This window comes from Ranitomeya variabilis, chromosome 2 (assembly GCF_051348905.1).
Source record: "Ranitomeya variabilis isolate aRanVar5 chromosome 2, aRanVar5.hap1, whole genome shotgun sequence".
Taxonomy (NCBI): Eukaryota; Metazoa; Chordata; class Amphibia; order Anura; family Dendrobatidae; genus Ranitomeya; species Ranitomeya variabilis.
In genome coordinates this window covers 1,051,878,615-1,051,895,941 of record NC_135233.1, presented here as the reverse complement: position 1 = coordinate 1,051,895,941, position 17,327 = coordinate 1,051,878,615, and the positions used below count along the sequence as shown (strand labels likewise).

The following is a 17,327-nucleotide window of genomic DNA, read 5'->3' as shown; positions in this document are numbered from 1 at the left end:
CATTCACCCTTTCATAATCTGGTTACTAACTCCTTTAGTTAAATGGAGTGATAGTTGACCTGTGCCAATGGCCTCTGATTAACCTCTGCTTTTTGGCAGCTGCTAGCCCCAAATCTGAGGCTAGTGTAGACCATCTTGGGCAGGACTGAGCATTGTGATATTGTAATGTGTCAATATACTATAATATAAAGCCATTTTATTTTCTGGTTGTCTCACAACAGATGACATGAGTAGAACTGGGGAAGAAGTTAAGTGATAACTAGTGTCTAATCACAAAAGCTGATTTATTGGGTTCCCCACAGAAATATAACTTTTTTTTTTCATTTCAGAATCTTCAATGACAAAGGTGTACATTTTTAAGAAGGCACTTATTTTTGTTAATAAAATTGCCTGGGGATAACCTGTGTGCTGTGATCTGTTCATCTTTTGGTTATGGGATGTTGACTCTGGTCTACAAACACAAAACTTGTCTCCAAACTACAGCTCCCAGTCCAAGGAGAGGAAGATTGTGGGTCAAAATACAAAATCTCCAGCAGGAAACCCCCCCCCAAAAAAAAAAGTCATTGGTATTTCTGGCAACGCTAGGGCCTGACTGACCATCAGTGTACCTACTTTATGGTAGTTCTTCTCCCAGTATGCCCTGTACAAGACTGTCAAATGCCAAACACCACAGATCACTTTGAACGGAGAACATGCCCCCTCAAGTAAAAAAAAAAAAAAGGGCCTCTGCCTAGATTCCAAAAGCCTATTACTAATCACTCAACTTGGTATTGGACTACTGCAGATATTATAATGCGTTAATACTGTAAAGCTAAAAGCTTTCCAAGTAATCCTCTGTTCCTGCTGAGCCCAAGAATGGCATTCTGTAGTCACATCCTGAATGAAGCAGAAGGGCACATGTGCCATTCATTGTCTATGGGACTGGTAAAGGTCTAAAGTCCTAATTTCAGGATCACTGGGTTACCATTCAGTCACTATTGGTGATGAGAACATGCTCAGGTAAAGTGTGATCGGAGCATGCTTATGTCCTAATGTCTTGGGCCAGATTTGAAAAAATGAGTTTGTGTTGCTGTAAGGAGGTTGCTTTCCCTGCTCCTTGCCTGGAACCACTTAGCCAGACAGCTGGGTTGTTGGGGGGGGGGGAAGACTTTCTGCCCTGGACAGAGGGGACAGGTTGACTGCTGGGAAAAGAGAGGGGAGTGGTCAGAAGTGCAGGAGAGAGAGCGCGCGAGAGAGGGGACAGCGTGCCAGAGAGACAGCAGGCTGCAGCGCCGCGCTCCCCATGACAGAGTGCTCCCCGTGAGGGCACTGAGGCTGAGATACCCACCAGAGTGAAGGCTGGATGTGAGGGTGTAGATTTGGAAGCCTCCAGAATCAGAGACAGTGACTGTGCAGCCCTGGTGACCGCAGTGACAAGCAAAGAATCCCTGGTGACCGCAGTGACAAGCAAAGAATCCCTGAGTGTGATAAGTAACTACCCAGAGTGTGTGTGACAGCGTTAATACAGGGAGACTGTCAGCCTGGTGCATAGAGGCTCTTGCAGAAGCGAGGAGACTGTGCTATTTCCTGGTTTCACTTTCACTTTGCAAAGAACAGATTGCAGAGAGACTTAACCCCGGACCTTCCAGGAGACACAGAAGAGACTTCAGGATCCCAAGCCCTGCTGGTGACTGTATCCACATTGGGAAAAGGACCCTCCAGTCAGGACCTCCCTGGGCTGATAAGTTATAAGAACACTCGTTAACCCTTTGATTCCGCCTAACTGTTTACTGTTTTACTTGACTATTAACCCCCGTTTACTCCCTGCGAGGAGAATTTTACCCCTGTTAATAAATCCCCTTCAACAGTTGGTCTGTCTGTTCCGTGGTGACATACGCAACCCTGCACTCTATTACACTTGGCGTAGTCGGCAGGATGTCACACGGTAGCACGGAAGGGGCAGACCAAGCAGTTGAGGGAGGCCCCAGGTCTAGCATCTCCCTGGGAGCCATGTTAGCTAACCTACCAAAATTTTCAGGGAGTAATGTCATGTTGTGGGGTTGGACGGAGCGCATCCGAGGGATGATGCGGATACATCCTATGACACCGGCACTGCAGGCAGAAATAGCTGTGATGGCCCTAGAGGGGGATGCACAGGACTCTGTTATGCTAAGACCCCCCCCCCCAGGTGAGAGATACCCTGGACAAAGTATTACGTATACTTGAGGAGACGCATGGGGACCCCACTGACGTAGGGGAGCTGCGCATGCGACTGTTCCGCCGGGTACAAAGAGAGGGGGAGACCGTGACGCAATATATGAACGCACTGCAGGAGCTTCATACTGCCATTATACGGAAGGACGGCATATGTGTGGGGTCAATTGACATTGTACTGCGAGACCAACTGGTGACAGGCTTGCGAGATGTATTGATGAAACAGGCCCTGCGAGAGCGCATGCATGTAAAGCTAGATATGACTTTCTCTGAGGTCGGGAGTGAGGCACGCACACGCGAGCAAGAGCAAGGGGTGGTAGTGCCAGTGGGAAAGGTATGGAGCAGGGAGGTAACAGCCCCTCAATGGGTAGAAGACTTGAAGAAGGAGCTTAAGCGAGTCCGTGAGGAGGTGGCTGAATATAAGAAGATCCCTGCTGCAGAAACCGCCCTCCAAAGTGAGACTAGTGCCGTTCGGCGAAGAAGACTGCCTAGATGCTACAACTGCGGAGCATCCAGTCAAAATGAAGAGGCAATGTGGACCCGGGATTCCCAGCTGAAGATAAGAAGAATCTGGGAGGAGATTGAGAGTCTGGGGAAAGCCCTTACTGCTGTTTTGGGGACCAGCGGCATATCCCGAGGTAACGTGCGGAAGCCGCCAGAAAGAGATATAGGAGAGGTGCGCCACATAAAGAAGGCTTCGGTGGCGGCCCCAGAGTGTAACTCCGTATCCTGGGATGAAGAGCAACCGCAGATGAGAGATGTCCCCTGCCGAGGTCGACGATCCAAACTGAAGCGCCCTCCAGACAGACGCAGACGTGAGTGCTGGACGTGCAGAAAGGTGGGACACATGTCCAGAAATTGCCCTACCCGAGAAGAGCGGTGGCAGAGATCCGCTCACCCCTCTGAGGGTCCTGCTAACTGGAGGGAATGGTACGGCAGGAAGAGAAGAGTTCCACCTAGGACAAGACAGTACCACAATGTCGGACGCCAAGGAGAGGTGGAGAAGGTGTCAAGCATCTCTGGTGAGACTCAGACCGGCAGGAAGAAAGTGACGTTCTCTCGAGAAGACCACCAAAGTGCTTTACTACCCTGTCCAGCACGAGTTCCTGAAGGAGAGAAAGTGCCAAGTGTTCCTGCGACACTCGTTTTCAATGTCCGAGCCGATGAGGAGGAGGAACCACTGATGTCGTCCCCTGAGGTGAAGAATGTGCTAGCTGTCAGCTCACCAGTTCCTGATCGGACAAGGGAAATGGAGCAGCTGTGTGAGACAGGGCGTGTGGCTGAGAATACCTGGGAAGTGATGCCCGCAGAGCCCGGCGCAGATGACAGAGTCCGGCCTGCATGGTCTTAATTCATCTGACTCAAGGTTTGACAAGAATGCTCCTGTCAAAGAGAGGGGGAGCTATGAAGAATTGCATGTACTAAGCCCCCAAACTGAGGAGCCTGAACAAGAAGTCCCTAAAGTTTCCGATCACGACAAGGAGGAGGATGAATCATCTACGCAGACATCTGCTAGCGGCAAAGCTAAGAAGAAAAAAGACAGCAGTTGTTGATGACGCAGAGAAAGCATATCTCAACCTGACTGATGAGCAGCTCCTAAACCATTTAGTCTTGGAGTATCTACAAGAAGAAAGGCAGAAGGAGATGCGAGAATCGCAGGTATCTGACTCCCCTCCGAAGAACAAAGAGGAGCACGAAGAGTCCTCGCCCGTGGAATGGCGAGCTTTAAGAGAGGGGGAATGTAAGGAGGTTGCTTTCCCTGCTCCTTGCCTGGAACCACATAGCCAGACAGCTGGGTTGTTGGGGGGAAGACTTTCTGCCCTGGACAGAGGGGACAGGTTGACTGCTGGGAAAAGAGAGGGGAGTGGTCAGAAAAGTGCGGGGGAGAGAGCACGCGAGAGAGGGGACAGCGTGCCAGAGAGAAAGCAGGCTGCAGCGCCGCGCTCCCCATGACAGAGTGCTCCCCGTGAGGGCACTGAGGCTGAGATACCCACCAGAGTGACGGCTGGATGTGAGGGTGTAGATTTGGTAGCCTCCAGAATCAGAGACAGTGACTGTGCAGCCCTGGTGACCGCAGTGACAAGCAAAGAATCCCTGAGTGTGATAAGTAACTACCCAGAGTGTGTGTGACAGCGTTAATACAGGGAGACTGTCAGCCTGGTGCATAGAGGCTCTTGCAGAAGCGACTAGACTGTGCTATTTCCTGGTTTCACTTTCACTTTGCGAAGAACAGATTGCAGAGAGACTTAACCCCGGACCTTCCAGGAGACACAGAAGAGACTTCAGGATCCCAAGCCCTGCTGGTTACTGTATCCACATTGGGAAAAGGACCCTCCAGTCAGGACCTCCCTGGGCTGATAAGTTACAAGAACACTCGTTAACCCTTTGATTCCGCCTAACTGTTTACTGTTTTACTTGACTATTAACCCCGTTTACTCCCTGCGAGGAGAATTTTACCCCTGTTAATAAATCCCCTTCAACAGTTGGTCTGTCTGTTCCGTGGTGACATACGCAACCCTGCACTCTATTACATTGCGGCTCTTCAACAGCCGCAACACATGCAATCCCTGCATTTGGTGCAGCTGATGGAACAGTCACAAGACATGCAGGCGCTGAGACACTAACATTTTTTTTTTTTCCCAGCACCTGTAGATGCTCAGTTGGCACACATGTGCCAGAGAACATTCGCCCATCACTCTACATTATCCATCCCCACTTATCTTTCAGTTGTCACTGACCACTAGCTCTTGTGCAAGAATAACCCTTAGTTGTCTGTACAGAAGTTATGTTCACCGTTTCTTGCTTTGGATTTTGCCATATATATCAGGGTTTTGAAGTACCGACATAATCAAATTTCATGGATGTATTTTGAGCTCTAGTTTTTGCTAACATGCAGCATATCACCTCATTCAGCATTTTTATTTTATTTTTTTTTGCAGCAGCAGCAGCATTTCCCTGACTTTGTTCATTTAAAGGAAATGTATGTTTATTTGGTCCCCCATGACAGTGCGGCGCCCCCAGAGTCCTGGTCATTGCAGTAATGTCGCTCTCCCACCGGGGGGAGTGATGGTACATCTGATTGCACTAAAAGAGTTCACCTGACCAGGTATCAGTCACACACTACACTTCACACTCCGGCCACCAGGGGGAGCAAAGGGTTCTATCTATTAGGCCACTCCTCACACGGGTAATACTGGTAGTCGGATAGGAAGTTAGGGAGAAGCTGACTGGGCTCTGCCCCGGTAACATCGAGTCAGTGAGAGAGAGCTGACTGGGAGACCCAGGGAAGTCTCTGTCAGGGGTGGGATCCTGACAGCGGCCTAGCACGAGAGCATTACGGAGCTGCGCCTGCACCTCATTGCGGCCGCATCCTAAGAAAGGACAAGAAGCAAAGTATATTGTGGAGAAGTGAGAAACGAGATCACAGCACTAGGAGAAATTCTGCCTTAAGATCGTGGCAACATCCTTCTGAGGCGCGTAGCCGGTGGCCGGAACACCAAGGGAGTACTGATTCTACACATTACTCCAGACAACGGCAGGGCAGTTAACTCTAGGTTGGCTGTCTCACCTTTACACCTATGAAGACAACGGAGGCAATTGTGGGAGAGGGGCGTCACTAGGGTCCCTATAAATTAACTCCAGGCCTACCCCGTCATACAGGTGCGTCCTATCCATACCATCTGGGTGACTGAGAGAACATCAGAAACATACACAAGAGTTGTGAGGACTATCCCATGGTGCTCAGCAGGGAGGTACTACAACACACAGGCGCTAGTAGGAAGGCTACTGATTTCCACCTGCAAAGGGAACTCTGGATGTGCCTTCGGACCGGCCGGATTCAGCCAGCCCTGTTAGCAGTGCTCTGGATTGTGGATGCTGGAGTCTACACAGTAAAAGGTAAAGAGACTGCAACCCTGTGTCCTCGTTATTCACTGCGACCTACACCATCATCTACCTTACTGGGAAGCCCTGGGGACATACTTCACCTGTGGGAAGGTATACCATCTAGCTGCTATAACATCACCCCAGCAGACCCCTAAGCAGTGTCGGTCACCCTGACCGAATACCACAGGTGGCGTCACGAACAGTTGATAAACTTTCATCTACACCTTTAATTGGACGCCCCTTAGCAGGGCCACGGACCGGGTCAGGCCACCGTGACTCCCCAGAACCGAGACAGAGGTGACCCAACAGCACCACAAGAGGGGATCTGCCCTTCATGGACAGGAAACCTACAGATACAAAAGGGCAGCACCTCTCCCTCACATCTGTTGGTTTCCTGTTCCTGATGTCGACAGGATCTCGGAGGCCAGTAGTGGCATCCACTTGTACAGCCAGGTCAATGATGGTCTGCCTGGACCAACCAGGCACTCAGTTGAAAGGGGAGCCTCTTGTGAGACTATCCGAAGCTCCTTACCAGTGATTCAAGGTGCCGCAGTATTTTTCTGATACCTCGGCAGATTCCGTCAGGATGGCTAGAGCAACAAGCCTTTCTAACGCAGCTCTGAGAGGGTTATGGCTAAAGTGCTGCCAAGAGGATCTTCAGGCCAGGTCCAGACTTAGTTCCATCCCAGGGGGGTGGTGGTACCTCTCTGGAGAGGTCCTGGCTGAGCGTCTGGAGAAGGCAGGGGACAATAAAGATTCCCCAGCTTGTCAACCCCTTCCTACTTGCATCCCTTCAGTAGAAGGTGGTCATAGGAAGCCTTCCAGGGACCAGGCGAAGTGGAATGAGAGGAAGAAAAGGGGCATGGGTTTATTTGGAGGCTCATCATGAGTGCATAAGAAACACTCAATGACTGACACCCCCCCCCCCCCCCCCCCCGTGGGGGGTTAGACTGGCAGCCTTCTAAGTAGCAGATTCTACTTCCCCCTTTCTTTGGGGGTTCAGATAACAGATGGCTCCTTCAGGACTATCAATCTTGGAGCCCTAAATGAGTTTTTGGTAGTGTGCCCCTTCAAGATGGAATCAATTGGCTGCCCCTTCAAGATGGAATCAATTGGCTAGGCAATAAAACAAATTTTTGGAAACTGTTTTTTATGGCAGTGTTACAGCTAAAAGATGCATACTATAACGTGCCTATTCACACAGATCAGCGGTTCCTCAGGGTGGTGGTAGTCATGGGGGACGCTGTAAGGGGATGACTTGGTATGTCACATACCTCCCCGCCTTTGGACTCCTATACATTTAATTCCTACACAAAACCAAAAGGAGTACATGTCCCACTCAATAAACCTATTTAAATATTTTATTAATAAATACAAAATCAGTAAAAATCAATATGGAACAGACATGAAAAGCTCAGACAACAACTCATGAGGGGAGAAAACGACACAACTGAAAATAACAGAATAATTAAGTGAGCAGACCTAGCAAGCGTATAATCCGTATTCACCAATATCCATTACAACAGATAGAACCCCATAATAGGGCTGGACATTTGTGAATATACCATAACCTCTATATACCGACATCAGCAGACAGTTCCTTAGTCTCTAATACTCAATTAAGCATGGTAAATAATAAACAGACCCCTTTAAAGGACGCTCAGCTTACCCATAGTAATATCCGTCAGTGTGCGCTCCACAGCAGCCCGAACGCGCGTTTCGCGTGGGCTTCTTCCAGGGGCTGTCTAGTGTCTAGTGCGGCACTCTGATGTTTTGGCAGTGCTAATGTGATGTCTTGCTGTTAATGTGCACTGGAAGTACATGACAAATACATGTGTTGTATTGTGCTTTGGTTTAGGGATAGATTAGTATAAGGGAATTAGTATAGAGGGGGCACAGTAGAAATAGATCATAGGATAGATAAGTGTTGGTTACAGGTAGCACAGGGGTTAAGTAGATGGGTGGGGCACAGAGCAGCAGCGGGAGGATATAGGAGGGAGGATATAGGAGACTTCCTGGTTAGTGAGTAGTTCCTGGGCAGCTTGCCCAAAGGCTAGATACCTGTAGAATACAGGATCTATATACCTGGCAGAATGGATCGGCTATGGCTGGAGGAAGTCCAAGGATAGGGACCATAGTGGACAGCGATCGGGGATCAACTCGAGGAGGAGTCAGGGTGTATGACCGGGGCAGGTGGAGCTGAGAGCTATCCTAGCACCTCTTCCTATGGAAGCCGAGCCTTGGGCATGAGTAGAACTAGTGGGCCAGAGCATCTATGGAACAAAGTGCAGGAAGATGGAAGAATTTGTCAGAATCAGGTCTGTCCTAAGGACAAAGAGAGTGAGGAGATGCCACTCTGTGTGAACTGTGCTGCTCATACGATGGATGCTTTGCTGTTTATTAAAGTTCAACTGTTGGAAAAGAACGTCTTCTCTGAAGTGATTTGCAGAGAACACGTGATGGCAGCCGAAAGGAATTTGACAGAGCTTGTGTGCTGTGGTGCATGTTACACATGCAGTACAAAAAACTTTGGAGAGCAAGAAGCCACACCAACAGCTGGTTTGTATCACCTGCGCGCGCACACACACTTTTTCTATGTCCTCAAGATGCGTGAATGCCCTTGCGGATATCGGGTGAGTTCATTTAGTAATGGTCAGTGAGCACCGACACCTTGCCTTGATCTTCAAGACCCGTGGAAGCGCGGCAGCGCAAAACGGCCGTCATCTTGTGGAATCATGTTATTTCCCTGATTTATCCTGCCTTTTGACTACATGTCACAAAAGAAGTGGATTTTATAGATGGTGAGTGCTCGCATTTCCTATAAGACTGTTGCACAAAAAACTGACTTTTCATGAGCAAGGTGTCGGTGCTCACTGACCATTACTAAATGAACTCACCTATTGCTACCACCCCGGGCCACCTTGTTACATTTTGGCATAGTCGGCAGTATCCAGACGCATTGCATATTGCGAGCGGTGGAACCTTAAAAGTGACAGCTGTGAGTACATCTAAGATGGCAGCTGAGTGACTGTGTAATGACGCCTAATAGCACCAAGATGGCTAATGGCATGAAAACTGCCTGCTGTGCTGCTCATCGTGGGCATTTCCAAGGTAAAAAGACATGAAAGTGGAAGGCTGATCTCCGCTCAAAATGGGTGAGACCCCTGCAGCAGAGTATGAAGAAATAGGTGGAGCAGTTGGAAGCTACACTACCCACGAAGGGGTGGGAACCAGAAAAATTAGTCACCGTGGTTGAAGAGAAGACTCCATTGCATGCTGTGATGGAGATTGTATGTATGGATAGACATTGTCGCGGCTGTTATTTCCCACCCGCATGGCTGCCAATGAAGCTCGTCACTGCAGACCAAGGCTTTGGTGAGTGAGCGGCCCCCACCCGTCCCAGGTCCTGTATCTTCCTCGGCCCCACCACCTGTGCCACTCCCCTCCCTGCCTTGGTCTCTGTCACACCCGGCCATGTGTACCTTGAGGAGCCCCGGGTGCCTACTGCAGAGGAGGCCAGGTGGATTTGAGGGGTCATCAAAGAGAAGCGGTAGGAGCGCTGAATCTTAAAGGAGCAGCGATGCCATAGGGAAGGAAATATGTCAGGCTGGATGATCCTCAGCCCTGCATGGACTAGTGAGGACCCCTTTAAGAAGAGTTGTGCCGGTTGCACCAAAAGACACTGTTCCGCGTCTCCTGAGGAGCCCTAGTCTGCACCAGATGGTGGTGCAGTAAAGTCAGTGGTGACCAGTCCGGTCACAGTTGACTGTTTTTTTGTTTTCTTTCCCCCTGCTGGATTACGGGACTAAGACCCTGTAAGAGTTATTTATAATAATAATAATAATAATAATAATCTTTATTTATATAGCGCCAACATATTCCGCAGCGCTTTACAGTTTAACAGTTTCAAACACAAGAGTCATAGGTAACAATGTTAACAATACAGTAATAAAGCAGAATAAAACAAAATACGACGACCCTGCTCGTGAGAGCTTACAATCTACAATGAGGTGGGGGAGATACAAAGTACAGGTGTGTATTTACAATGATGTATTTACAATGATGGACCAGCCATCTTCAGGGAGTGGGGGGTGGATGGAGATAGCGAATGGGCTACACACACACAAACATAAAATGAGTTTGATTAGGGAACGTGATAGGCCGCTCTGAACAAATGTGTTTTGAGGGAGCGCCTAAAACTGCAAATTGTGGATGGTTCTAATATCTTGGGGTAGAGCATTCCAGAGGATTGGTGCAGCACGGGAGAAGTCTTGGAGTCGGGAGTGTGAGGTACGGATTAGTGCAGAGGTTAGTCGAAAGTCGTTTGCAGAGCGCAGCGGTCGGCTAGGCCGATAGAGAGAAATGAGGGAGGAGATGTAAGGCGGTGCCGCACTGTGGAGAGCTTTGTGAGTGAGAACAAGTACTTTGAATTGTATCCTGTAATGAATGGGCAGCCAGTGTAATGACTGGCGAAGAGCCGACACGTCCGAGTAACGATTAGCCAGATAGACGACCCTGGCTGCTGCATTAAGGATAGACTGGAGAGGGGAAAGTCGCGTGAGGGGGAGGCCAATTAATAGAGATTTGCAGTAGTCCAGACGGGAGTGGATTAGGGCGACAGTGAGAGTTTTTGTTGTCTCCATGGTGAGAAAAGGGCGGATTCTAGAGATGTTCTTTAGGTGTAAGCGGCACGAGAGAGTTATTTGCTATGGACTGTGAGTGCGACTGCTTTAAAGACTGTTTGAACCCTTAACTGTACCTACTTTTAACCTTGAACTGTCCCCTGTTAAACAGCGCACTCATTTTGAGTGATCCTGTGATCTGCAAAAGGGAGGGGGAAGCACTTGTGCAGGCGGACCCAAGGGGTGACACGGGTCAGAAACACATGAACTGTTTAAACTGTGGTAAGTTGGCTATAGGCCATTAATGTGGACATTAAGTGTCATGGTCCCCATGAAGGAGGGACTGGGGTCAAATTAACCCGCAGTATTTGAAGGACCCGAGGAGCGAGCCGGTTCGGGACTGAGCGAACGGTTGCTGAGTTAGCCACTGTTCAGTATGTTTGTTTAAAGTGACTTCCTGTGTTTGGATACTCAGAGCAGGAAAGGACTGGCCCTACGGGCCCCAAATTGTGTATGTGTATAGGTTCCAGGAGCCAAGAGACCAGGGTCAGTATGGCCCATGTGAAATAACTTGAACTCTTTGTTCCAGGGCTCCAACTAAGTGGAGCCGGGGTCACGGATGACCCACTGAAGATATCAGAGACTGTTTGCATTTTATTGATGTTTTATGTGCTATATTAAAAAGGAAAAAAATGTGTTCTAACCATTTTACAGTTACAGGTACTGCCATGGTCGGGGATGTCCATATTTAAGAAGGGAGAAATGTAAGGGGGTGACTTGGTATGTCACGTACATCTCACGCCTTTGGACTCTTGTACATGTGTCTAGTGTGGCAGTCTGATGTTTTAGCAATGCTAATGTAATGTGTGGTTTCTTGCTGTTTATTAATGTGCACTGTAATGTATTTGTAATGTACTGTAATGTGTTGTATTGTGCTTTGGTTTAAGGATAGATTAGTATAAGGTAATTAGAATAGAGGTGGGCACAGTAGAAATAGAGTATAGGATAGATAAGAGTGGTTACGGACAGCACAAGGGTTAAATAGATGGGAGGGGAGCAGAACAGGCATCAGGGGGTCATAGGAGAAAGACTTCCTAGTTAGTGAGGAGTTCCCGGGCAGCTTGCCTGAAGGCAAGATACCTGTAGAGTACAGGATCTATATAGCCGGCAGAATGGAGCAGCTATGGCTGGAGGGAATCCCAGGATAGGGACCAGTGTGGACAGCCACCAGAGATCAACTCAAGGAGGATTCAGGGTTTATGACTGGGCAGGTGAAGCTGAGAGCTATCCTAGCACCTCTTCCTAAGGAAGTCGGACCTTGGATATGAATAGAACTAGTGGGCCGGAGCACATATGGAACAAAGCAAGTGCAGGAGATGGAAGAATTTGTCAGAAAGAATCCTGTCTGTCCAAAAGACAGGGAGAGTAAGGAGATGCCACTCTGTGTGAACTGTGCTGCTGATTTGATGGATGCTTTGCTGCTTATTAAAGTTCAACTGTTGGAAAAGAACATCTCTTCTCTGAAGTGATTTGCAGAGCCTACGTGATAGCAGTTAAAAGTAATTTGACAGAGCTTGAGAGTGTGCTGTGGTGCATGTTACACATGCAGTACAAAGAACCTTTATGAGCAAGGTGCCGGGGTGCTCACTGTCCGTTACTTAGTGGACTCGCCCATGGCTACCACCCTGGGCCACCTTGTTACAACGCAGTTAGATATTTCCAGTTTCGCGCTCTCACCTCTGGTCTTCCTGTTGCTCCTCATGTTTTTACAAAAGTAGTTGCCGAGGTCATGGCCCACCTGCGTGAAACAAACGTCCTGATTGTTCCCTACCTGGTCAACGTTCTTATTGTTGGCAGGTCGGCAGATCATTGTTTAGTTCAGGTAGAGAGGACAATGTCCACTCTGGAGCCCTTGGGGTGGCTACTGAACGTTAAAAAATCTACAACCCTTAAACGTGCAACAGTTTCTGGAGCTCATTCTGGACTCAGAGGCAGGAGTGTCGTCTGCCATCTGACAAGTTGATTCACCTTCAGCACCAAGTCTTGAGAGCATCTAACAATCCCACCATGTCTCTAAAGCGAGCTATGTCCCTGTTGGGTTCTCTGACCTCCTGCATCCCGGCGGTCTGGTGGGCGCAGTTTCATACAAGAACCTTACAATGGGACGAGTTAGTTAATGACAGGGCCCTTAGGGGGTACCTGAAGGGACTGCTGACCTTTGCCCTGGCTTCTATATGTTCCCTTAGGTGGTGGTTAGACTGGGGTAACCTGTCCGGGGGGGGGGGTTCCCTGGGAAAATCGCATAACCCGGGTGATCACCACGGATGCTAGTCCTACTGGTTGGAGAGCACATATAGGAAGGTCGTAGTCCAGGGCCTATGGCATCAACAGGTAGAGTTCATCTAACCTGAAGGAGCTAATGGCAGTTAAAAGGCTCCTTTATGTATCTGCAGGGTGATCACTTAAGGATTCTCTCCGATAATCAAGTGGCGGTGGGTTATATCAACCACCATGGTGGAACTTAATCCAGACCTCTAATGGAAGTAACAGAGCAACTGTAACAAATAGCAGAGGAGCATTTTCTATTGGCGGCACGGTGGCTCAGTGGATAGCACTGCTGCGCTGGAGTACTGGGTTCAAGTCGCACCAAGGACAACATCTGCAAGGAGTTTATGTTCTCCCCGTGTTTGCATGGGTTTCCTCTGGGTACTCCGGTTTCCTCCCACATTCCAAAGACATACTGATAGGGAATTTAGATTGTGAGCCCCATAGGGGACAGCGATGATATTGTGTGCAAACTGTAAAGCGCTGCTAAATATGTTAGCGCTATATAAAAATAAAGATTATTATTTAAAAAATAAAAAAATTATCTTTGACAGCACTGCATATAAAGGGAAAGGATGATATCGGGGCAGACCTTTTTGAGCCGCAACCCACTAAGGGAGGGAGAATGGATGCCGAAAAGTGCCATCCTCAACCAGATTGTGCGGATATGGGGTCGGCCGAATGTAGACCTGTTTGCCACCAGGAAAAACAAAAGTGAAATGGTTCTGTTCTCTCGATCTCAGTCCTCTGATAGATGCCTGCTTGATAAAGTGGGACTTCAACCGGAGTTATTCCTTTCCCCCCTTAGCCCCTTTTCCTCTAGTGGTGAGGAAGGTCCGGGAAGACCGGGCAAGGATTACAGTAACTGCCCCCTTTTGGCCCAGGAGGGTGGGGTTCTCATGGCTAAGGACCTTGTCTGTCTTTGATCCATGGGTGCTACCTAAACATTCAGATCTCCTCTCCCAAGGCCCAGTCTACCATCCACAAGTGGCGAGGTTTCATCTGATGGTGTGGAATTTGAAAGGTCATTGCTGATGGATAAAGGATTCTCTCCCAATTTAAAAGCCACTCCCCTAAGTAAGAAGATAATTATGACCAGGATCTACACCAGGATCTGGTGGAAATTTCAAGCTACCTCAGAATTTATAGCTGGTGAGGGGGTGCCAATAGGTCAAATTCTGGAGTTCCTTCAAAATGGTCAGGAGATGGGTCCTTCCACAAGTACTCTTAAGGTGCAGGTGTCAGCCCTGGGGGCCTTATTTAGCTGTGACGTTGGGAGTAATTACTGGGTCCCCAGGTTTATTAAAGCGTCGAGCATATCTAATCCCATTCATAAAGAAAGGTTTACATTCCCCTTGAGGGATTGTGGCTGGAGCAGCTTGAGGCCATAGAGCTCATCTCCAGGCAACAGAACCTAAAGTGAAGTCACATCCTGTGAAGTAGCATCATGTGACTGGATCTTGGGCCCACGTGACCAGACCAGGAAGCACGGCACAGGAGCAGTCTCAGAGCAACAGAGCAGGATTGCACAGAGAGGTCCACTACCGGAGTTGTGCAGGGGTGCACAACCCTTCCAGGCGAGAGGCTAATCCCCCCCCCCCCACCTTCCATTGCAACATCCCAATCAAACCACCTGGTGCATCTCATGCTGCGTTCTTCCATGTTTATTGTCTTACATTCATAAAGAAAGGGTTATGCCGTGGGACTTAAACTTGGTTCTCAGCCATGACTGAGCCCACATTTGAGCCCATTAGCTCAGTTTCAGTAAAGGTGCTCTCCCTCCAGGTAGCCTTCTTGGTCACTTTAACACCGGCACGGAGGGTGAGTGATAGCCAGGCTCTTTCTAGACTCCCTCCTGGATGACAGGGTGGTGCTTAGTCCAGATCCAGCTTACTTGCCTAAGGTAGCCTCCAGATTCCACAGGTCACACAAAATAGTTCTTCCTCCTTTTCTTCCCAATCATACTAACCAGAAAGAAAGGAAGCTCCATACTTTTGACTTTAGGAGATGCCTGCTAGAGCACCTGCAGCGCCCCAGAGTCCTGGTCGTTGCAGTACTGTGGCTCCGCCACTAAGGGGAGCTATGGTACGTCTGATGGCACTGAAGGAGTTCATCTGACCAGGTATCACAGACACCAATACATTTCACAGCCGGGCCTCCAGGGGGAGCTAAGGGTTCTATTCACTAGGCCACTCCTCACATACTGGTAAAACTGGGGGTCAGGCAGGAAGTTAGATCAGAAAGCTGACTGGGTTGGAACCAGGCAACACCTTGTGGCAGAGGGTGTTGTGGGGGAAGATTCGGTAGGGCCCCTGTCGGGGGTGGGATCCTGACAGAGGCCTGGCAACTTGAGCGAACGTAACGGGACCGTGCCTGCTCAGCATAGCGGCGGTACCCAAGGAGGGATTGGAAGCGAGATAGATTGTGCTGAGTGAGAAACGAGATCAAAGCAACAAGGAGAATACCAGTAGGAGTCGTGCTGTAAGACCGAGGCAACATCCTACTGAGGCGCACAACCGGCGGCCGGAACGCCGAGGGAGTATTACAATATTCAGCTTCAGGCAATACTCTAAACCAACGGCAGGACAGTCAGTCAAAGGCGGGCTGTCTCATCTAAATCACCTATGCAGTCTTGGGGGGCAACTTGTGGAGAGGGGCGACTCTAGGGTCCCGGAAGAGCTCCGAGCCTACCCGTCATACGGGTGCCGTCCTAACCGCAACATCAGGGAGGGACGGAGGATTAGCAGAACATCATCTAATCGAGTTGTGAGGGAACTTAAGAAACGGACACAACAGTTGTGGGGACTTTCCGTAAGCACAGCAGGGAAGGACCACAACACATAGCGCTAGCAGGAAGGCACAGATTTCCACCTGTTAAGAGAACTCTGGAGGTGCCATTGGACCGGCCGGACTTGCGCGGCCTGGTTATCCGGATTCCGGACTGAGGACCCAGAGATCTTCAGTAAAGAGGTAAAGAGACTGCAACCTGGTGTCCTCGTTATTTACTGCACCGCACCACTACAGCATCACCATCATCCATCATATCTATCACTGTACGCCCCTCAGCAGGGTCACGGACCGGGCCTAGCCACCGTGACAACCCCAGAGCAGAGACTCAGAGGCCCGGTACCGGGTACCCATCGGCCCTGCGGCAGTGGGGGCGTTGCAATTTTGGCGTCACGAACAGGATCTACTTAAGCCTGAAGAATCAGGTCATGTGTGTCTTGGAACTGTGATTTATTATACTTGGACTGTACTTTGTTGCAAAGACTGTGCTGCGCCATTTACCGCCAAAATCCGCCGCCATTACAGCGCTGAGGAGAGCGCAGGAGAAGAAGAGGGGCGTGGAGTAGGCGTAGACAGGCTGAAGAGCGCGAAGGACAATGGCCGCTCAGTCTAAATACTTCTGCACTGTGAGGACGTGTCCGTCAGCAGCAGAGATCCGCCTCCTGATCCTCAATGGAGGGCGGAGACTGAGAAAACGACACCGCCCACGAAGGAGAGAGCGGGAAAAGGACCAGGAAGAAGAAATCAGCGACATGGAGGACTCCCCCAGCTACCCGGAGAGGCATCGCAGCCAGACCTCCACAGCTGACGCTGACCTCCAGCAGAGCGGAGCGGACGGGCTGATCCGCCAACCCCTGCAGACGCAGCTGAGCACTGAGGCCGGGTGGAAGAAGACCATCATCAGGAGCCTCGCCAGACATCTGTCGGCAGCCTCGTCTGGTCCGGAGCAAGAAAGAAGTTCCAGCGCTCCGAAGCCAGAAAGCAAGGCCCTGCCGGAAAGCGAGGTGCTGCAAACGGAGATGACAACGCCGCAGCGCAAGGCCCTGCAGCTAGCCTTCCAGACCCCAGCGGAGACGGAGCAGACCGGCACCGGAGGGACCGCATCTGAAGCAGGTATGAAGGACGACCCTGCCCTGATGACTGACCCCACTCCCGCGACTGCTAGTGCCACAGCTGCTGACTCCGTTCCAGTGACTGATCTTGCAGCAGCCGCTACCTCTGCTGCAGCAAATGCCCCTACTCAAGCTGCGCAGACCTCCATCGCTGTGCATGACCTAACCGTACATGAAAGACGGATTAACGGCGTTTGTCCAGCACTGGGTGCAACCCTGGACTTCACCCTTCCCGGGCCAAGAGGGGTTAAGTGCCAGGTGCAGCCCTGGAAGCCGTCCAACTGAACCTCGGAAACCTGAAACTGTACATAATTAACTGTTTGTTTCCCTGCTTTTTGCTACTTTAAACCCGACCTGGGTTATTCTTAAAGGGATCCCTTTGTTTACCCGGGATCCCTTCTTC

The 17,327-nt window shown here is 49.8% G+C and overlaps 1 protein-coding gene across 2 annotated transcripts in view; it reads left to right on the top strand.

Moving 5' to 3' along the window:
* The window catches only part of LOC143808613 (zona pellucida sperm-binding protein 2-like), a 28,675-nt gene extending 28,275 nt beyond the window's left edge, over window positions 1-400 (top strand). For both annotated transcript variants that reach the window (XM_077291467.1, XM_077291465.1), the window contains exon 22: window positions 330-400. In XM_077291467.1, the coding sequence (XP_077147582.1) occupies window positions 330-341 (12 nt within the window). In that variant the 3' untranslated portion in view covers window positions 342-400. The remainder of the gene's footprint in view (window positions 1-329) is intronic.
* The last annotated feature ends 16,927 nt before the right edge of the window (window positions 401-17,327 follow it).